The following is a 7273-nucleotide window of genomic DNA, read 5'->3' as shown; positions in this document are numbered from 1 at the left end:
TCCCCAAACAGCCTCATGAAGTGATGAGTGTTTGTTATAGCTTGCTTCACGCACAACCTCTCCCCAAACAGCCTCATGAAGTGATGAGTGTTTGTTATAGCTGGCTTCACGCACAACCTCTCCCCAAACAGCCTCATGAAGTGACGAGTGTTTGTTATAGCTTGCTTCACGCACAACCTCTCCCCAAAAACAATCTCATGGAGTGATGAGTGTTTGTAATAGCTGGCTTCACGCACAACCTCTCCCCAAAAACAGCCTCATGGAGTGATGAGTGTTTGTTATAGCTTGCTTCACGCACAACCTCTCCCCAAGCCGTGTTGGAGTGATGAGTGTTTGTTATAGCTCGCTTCACGCACTACCTCTCCCCAAGCCGTGTTGGAGTGATGAGTGTTTGTTATAGCTCGCTTCACGCACAACCTCTCCCCAAAAACAATCTCATGGAGTGATGAGTGTTTGTAATAGCTCGCTTCACGCACTACCTCTCCCCAAGCTGTGTTTGAGTGAAGAGTGTTTGTTATAGCTCGCTTCACGCACAACGTCTCCCCAAACGGCCTCATGAAGTGATGAGTGTTTGTTATAGCTTGCTTCACGCACAACCTCTCCCCAAAAACAGCCTCATGAAGTGATGAGTGTTTGTTATAGCTCGCTTCACGCACTACCTCTCCCCAAGCTGTGTTTGAGTGAAGAGTGTTTGTTATAGCTCGCTTCACGCACAACCTCTCCCCAAAAACAGCCTCATGAAGTGATGAGTGTTTGTTATAGCTTGCTTCACGCACAACCTCTCCCCAAGCCGTGTTGGACAGCGAGGGAGTGTAGCAATGTACATCTGGAGAAAATGTGAACTTGACTAAGGTCTAGTTTTGATTTGTTAGGGATGACCTAGTTTCACGGTCCTTAGCTCAGTTGATTTGCTGTTTTATTTAGAAACTGTCTTATTTAGAAACTCGGGGTGTTTAAGATGAAATTTAACCATGGCTGCCTGTTTAATATTATACAGCTTGGCCCTTTTTCTAAGAAAGTAGCTGGAGAGATTTTGAACTTCAGCTCTGCTGTGAGTCATCGTGTCTCGTTCCTTTTGTGTGTGTGTGTGTGTGTGTGTGTGTGTTCCCTGTTTGTGGGGTCTGAGCACATTAAGGTCAGTGGCCATTGGAACACGTCCAGTTCTTTTTAACAACACCCACTGACGGCATGTGATGTGTTTCGAACATTGGTTTTATGTCTTGAGCACGAGGCCCATAGAAGTGTCCTGTTGTGTGTGTGTGCTACCTGTGTGTAAGACCAGACCTGATAATCTGGAAGTTGTTCTGAGTTCATATGAGAAACCAGTTTCTTTCTCTCTCTCTTTTTTTTCTTAAATTATGGTCAAATAAAGTTATGGTCAAATAAAAGGTTTTTAAAAGTCCCTCTCTCTTTCTCTCTTTTGCTCTCTCTCTGTCCCTCTCTCTATCCCTCTCCCTCTCTCTCTCTCTCTCTCTCTTTCTCTCTTTCACTCTCTCTCTGTCCCTCTCTCTATCCCTCTCCCTCTCTCTCTCTCTTCCTTTCTCCCTCTTTCTCTCTCTCCCTCTCTATCTCTTTCTCTCTCTCTCTCTGTCCCTCTCTCTATCCCTCTCCCTCTCTCTCTCTCTCTCTCTTCCTTTCTCCCTCTTTCTCTCTCTCCCTCTCTATCTCTGTCCCTCTCTCTCTCTCTGTCTATCTCTCTCTCTCCCTCCTTCTCTCTCTTTCTCTGTACCTCTCTCTGTCCCTCTCTCTCTCTCTCCCTTCTTCTCTCTCTTTCTCTCTCTCCCTCTCTCTGTCCCTCTCTCTCTCCCTCTCTCTCTCCCTCTCTCTCTCTCACATCTTCTGCAGACCCTGACCGTGTCAGACGTAAGCACAGATAGATAGCTGGCGGGGGTTGGAGACCAACTGCCACGATGCCAGTGTGAGTAAGTCGGTCTCGTCTGGGCAGCGAGAGAGAGCGTGGGCCATTGATGTCTGTGCCAGTCAAACGCCAGATAGAGAGAATCTGCCAGGGGACAGCGGGAGCGGGAGTGGAGACAGACGAGCGTGTGAGTGGAGACGGATCTGAGCGCTACAAGGGAGAACATGAGCCACGAGATGAGTCATTACGTCTCATGATGAAGTGTGGTGTGTTTGTCATCTGGAGAGTTCTTTTGTTTGCTCTCGCTCTCTCTCTCTCTCTCTCTCTCTCTCTCTCTCTCTCTCTCTCTTTCTCTCTCTGTCTCTGTCTGTATCATGTTGTTGTACTGATTCATTCTGCTATATAAAAAGAAGAAACTAATGACTGCTTGTCTAATTCCTGCAGTCTCGATAGTCTTTATCTCCCCCTATCTCTTCATCCCTCTCTCTCTTTCTCTCTTTCTCTCTCTCCCTTTTGTATTGCAATGATCTAACTAATGACTCTCTTCATTTTGATCTCAGTTTCTATGATATTTTGAAATGTGTCTCTTCGTTTCTCCAACCTTCCGTCTTCATCTCATTCTTATTCTTTCTCTGACATGATCAGTCCTCTCCTATTATCTTCTTGTCTCATCACTTTGCAGAAGTGGCGATCATAATCACTTTTAGAAGTGCCAAACTGTGCAATACAATTTCGCTAAGTGCACACAGATTTTTTCTCATTAAACTAGCCATTTGTGTTTATTATTCTATCCATTTAAATGGAAAGCGGTTATACCCTTCTGTCTTTTTTTTTAATAAGGAGGATTGATCACACACACACACACACTCACACAGAGAGAGAGAGATAAACACAAGCAAACACACATGCTCACATGCTCACACACACACACACACACACACATGTACAGATAGAGAGAGAGAGAGAGAGAGAGAGAGATACAAACAAGAAAACACGCACACACAGACACACACACACACACACACACATATACACAGACGCACACACACACACACACACACATATACACAGACGCAAACACACCCACACATACACACACGCACACACAGACGCACCCACACATACACAGACGCACACACAGGCGCCCACACACACACACAGACGCACACACACCTTTGTGGTACCAGGGAAGGTACCAGGGACAGGAGACATTGACAGTGGTGCCGGGAACACCATCTGGCCAGCAGGCGTACTGGTCAAATGTCCTGTTACACACTAGGCCTGAATACAGAGACAGAGGAGGAGAGAGGGAGAAGGAGGGAGGGAGAGAGAGAGAGAGAGAGAGGGAGAAGGAGGGAGAGGGAGAGAGAGGGAGGGGGATAGAGAGAGAGGGATGGAGAGAGTTAGAGGGAGGGAGAGGGAGTGAGGGGGGAAGAGAGAGAGGGTGATAGAGAGAGGGGGATAGAGAGAGTATGGGATATGGATAGAGGGAGAGGGAGGGAGAAGGAAAATAAAGAGGTGAGAGAGAGAGGTGGATAGAGAGAGAGATGGATAGAGGGAGGGAGAGGGGAAGAGACAGAGGGGATAGAGAGAGAGGGGGATAGAGAGAGAGAGGGATAGAGGGAGAGGGAGGGTGAGAAAGAGAGATGGGACAAATGAGGAAAAGAAAGAAAGAGGGGATGAGAGAGGGGAAGAGAGAGAGGATGAGAGAAGGTTTTGAGAGAGGGGAAGAAACAGGGATAAACATAGAATTAAGGAGGCAAAGATGGATACAAAACATCTCTTGGATTTGGAGTAGCAGAAAATGGGATGTCACAGTTATAAGATATGTATAACACTGCAATTACATGTAATAGAAGCGTTTTAAACAGTTTATAGAGTTGTTATAGGGCTGTAGGGGGAGAGCCATGCTTGGTGCTGAATAGACCATGACTGTCATCAACTATCACAGTTAAGATTTAGTCATAACAATAGGATTTGATTTATCACAGTTAGGATTTAGTCATAACAATAGGATTTGATTTATCACAGTTAGGATTTAGTCATAACAATAGGATTTGATTTATCACAGTTAGGATTTAGTCATAACAACAGGATTTGATTTATCACAGTTAGGATTTAGTCATAACAATAGGATTTGATTCATCACATTTACGATTTAGTCATAACAATAGGATTTGATTTATCACAGTTAGGATTTAGTCATAACAATAGGATTTGATTTATCACTGTTACAATTTAGTCATAACAATAGGATTTGAACAGCTGGTTACAGCAATGTCCCAAAACTTGGCATCAGAGACGTGAGGAACCGAAGGAATTTGGAACTTGGAACTGGAACAGGAACAGGAGTGGAAATGAAGCTGAATGGTGCAGTAAAAACCTTCTAGAATGTGACAGTGAACAGGTGTTACAAACCAGAAGTGAGTGAACAGACTGTGAGCGGATCTTACTAGAGCACTATAATTGGACGGTGCGTTGATTATGTCCTTGAATGTGACTGTGAGCAAGATGTACAGGAGTGAATGAGTATAAGTGGGCTTGAGGTGTTGTGGTTTTTATGATCCTCTTGACTGTACTTTAAAAAAAAAAGGTTTTGTAATCCAATATGATCAGCTCCGTGTAAGTTAATCTGATTCTACACCTTTGCCAGGCAGTGCATTAGTGATGTTCTTGAATGTGTCTGTGAGAGTGTGAACCGGAGGAGTAATGTTAAACAGGTCAATGAGAATAAGGAAACATGAGTCTGTACCGGTTGCAGAAGGTGCGTTGACGATGTTCTTGAGTGTGACTTTGAGAGTGTGAACCGGAGGTGTAATGTTAAACAAGTAAACATGAGTCTGTACCGGTTGCAGAAGGTGCGTTGACGATGTTCTTGAGTGTGACTTTGAGAGTGTGAACCGGAGGTGTAATGTTAAACAAGTAAACATGAGTCTGTACCGGTTGCAGAAGGTGCGTTGATGATGTTCTTGAATGTGACTTTGAGAGTGTGAACAGGTGGTGTAATGTTAAAGAAGTGAAAGCCAGTAAGTGAATGTGAGTGTGTACCGTTTGCAGGCGCTGCGTTGATGATGTTCTGGATGCACTCGTTCTTGTAGCTCATCCATTGCTCCATTAAAATCTTCAGGGACTTTGCAGCGGAGGTCTGCAGTAGGAGAAGAAATTGTTAAAACAACGGAGATAGAGAGAAAGAGAGAGAGAGTAGGATTCACACACACACACACCTAAACACACATACATCTAAACACACACACACACACACACATACCTAAACACACACACACACACACCTAAACACACACACACACACACACACACACCTAAACACCACATACCTTACACACACACACACACACACACACACACACACATTTACATACACAGGTGAGATAACCACACAATACCAGGCCAAAATAATTGCCATGACAAACATGTGACACAACCAACATGTACAATTTAACACTGATTTTGCAAATTGCATACAAATAAAAAATAAAAACATTAAAAAAAGGTTTTCATCCAACAACACCAAACAAACATTGACATGTCAGTTCCCATGGGAACAGCCAGACAAGTTACAGGATTGCCAGAAACAAGCTGGATGAACTTCACAGATTTGGTTCTCCCTTAAACCAATCACTTTTTATCCTTCCTTTAACCAATCACATTGTGTCCTCCCTTTAACCAATCACATTGTGTCCTCCCTTAAACCAGTCACATTGGGTCCTGCCTTAAACCAATCACATTTGGTCCTCCCTTTAACCAATCACATTGTGTCCTCCCTTAAACCAGTCACATTGGGCCCTGCCCTAAACCAGTCACATTGGGTCCTGCCCTAAACCAGTCACATTGCGTGCCTCTGTCTCGGGTCATGACTCTGTCACTGTCAGTGCAGGAGAGATAAGGATCTCTGAGCCATGCTGTCATGCGTTGGTCTTATCTGATCTACCGAACTACTGTATATCAGTCAAATCAGTCTCTCAGGAACACAGAGCTGTCACCACAAAAAGCACAACAGAAGAAAAAAAGAAATCTCACTTTACCTTCCCTTCTCTATCAGGCTGTTTTTCTTTCTCTCTGTTCCTCCCTTCCTATCTCCTGTTCATTTTCTTTCTGTCGTTATGTTCTTTTACTTTTCGCTCTCTGTCTCTCTCTCTCTTTCTCTCTCTCTCTCTGTTCCTCTCCCTCTCCCTCTCTCTTTCTCTCTCCCTTTCTCTTTCTTTCTCTCTCTCTCTCTCCTTCTCCTATTTACACGTGATGGTTTGATAAAAGGTTTTTAAAAGTCTCTCTCTACATATGTTTACTTCTCTCCACCCCCCCATCTCTCTCTTTTTCCTCTCCTTCTCCTTATTGACATGCTGGTCAAATAAAAGGCTTTTAAAAGTCTCTCTCTCTCTCTCTCTCCCTCTCTTTCTCCCTCTCCTTGTCGTCTCTCTTTCTCTCTCTCTCTCTCTCTCTCTCTCTGTCTCTCTCTCTCTCTCCCTCTTTCTCTCCCCGTCTCTCCCTCCCTCTCTCCCTCTATATCTCCCTCTCCTCTCTCTCTCTCTCTCCCTCTCTCTCTCTCTCTCTCCCTTTCTTTTTCTCTGCATTCTTTCCCTCCTTATCCTCCTCTCATCTCCCTCTGTCTTTGCTACCATGTTTATGGGGGTTCTCACTAATGATGCTATCAGCCCCTCAACCCGCTACTAGGGACAGCTTAGCCGTAAACACCGCAAGATTTACGACCAGCAAAGCTAATCCTAGCATGTTGCACAGTGGCGCTATCTGATCTGAAACCGTAGCTCAGGCATCAACGCTGTACAAACAGTCCACAGAAACTATGTCTCGGCGTGACACGCTGTGTTTGCACGTGAATTCCCAACGTGTACATAATTCTCTCGAGGTCAAAGGGCAGGTTTCAAGCAATGGGGGTGGATGCAAGCAGAGGTGTTTTCAAAAACAAAGAATCTTGACTTGGGCTTTGGAGCTGTCGTATATCCTAACATTCATGTTTATGTTATACTCTGGAGAAAAACAAGTTATGTTTTGTAGTTTAAGTTTATTTTTGAGTTTAGTTAAGTTTTGACAGTAAAGCAGGCCACATCTGATGGTGAGCTGAAATGATTTGGCTTTACTGTAAGAGGCATGTGTGAGGTCAGGTCCTGAGGGTTAACAAAGCTCTGTACCGCTCTCAGCACACCCAGTGTTCCTCGACATGGACGAAAAAGACTTAAGTGTTCCTCGACGTGGAGGTAAAAGACTTAAGTGTTCCTCGACGTGGAGGTAAAAGACTTAAGTGACAAATCTAAGTGTCTTTATTGTTGTAACCCTTCACCCTTCGGAGAAAGGGCGCTTACTGTAACATAAAGTGGGAGATCTTTCCAACCGTAAGGGGTTGTAGATATATATAAAAAGCATGAAAAACAGACATGTTTG

General features: G+C 44.3%; 1 protein-coding gene across 1 annotated transcript in view; it reads right to left on the bottom strand.

Annotated features, from left to right (window-relative positions):
- The window catches only part of gcgrb (glucagon receptor b), a 30957-nt gene extending 24110 nt beyond the window's left edge, over positions 1–6847 (bottom strand). The window contains exons 1-3 of the mRNA XM_031562064.2: positions 6812–6847; positions 4907–5003; positions 3032–3139 (exon numbers count right to left, since the gene is read on the bottom strand). Coding sequence (XP_031417924.1) covers positions 3032–3139; positions 4907–5003; positions 6812–6847 — 241 coding nt within the window. The remainder of the gene's footprint in view (positions 1–3031; positions 3140–4906; positions 5004–6811) is intronic.
- Positions 6848–7273: the final 426 nt, after the last annotated feature.

This window comes from Clupea harengus, chromosome 24, assembly GCF_900700415.2.
Source record: "Clupea harengus chromosome 24, Ch_v2.0.2, whole genome shotgun sequence".
Lineage (NCBI taxonomy): Eukaryota > Metazoa > Chordata > Actinopteri > Clupeiformes > Clupeidae > Clupea > Clupea harengus.
Note: the sequence above shows the minus strand (reverse complement) of the source record. Positions and strands in the feature narration are given on the sequence as shown.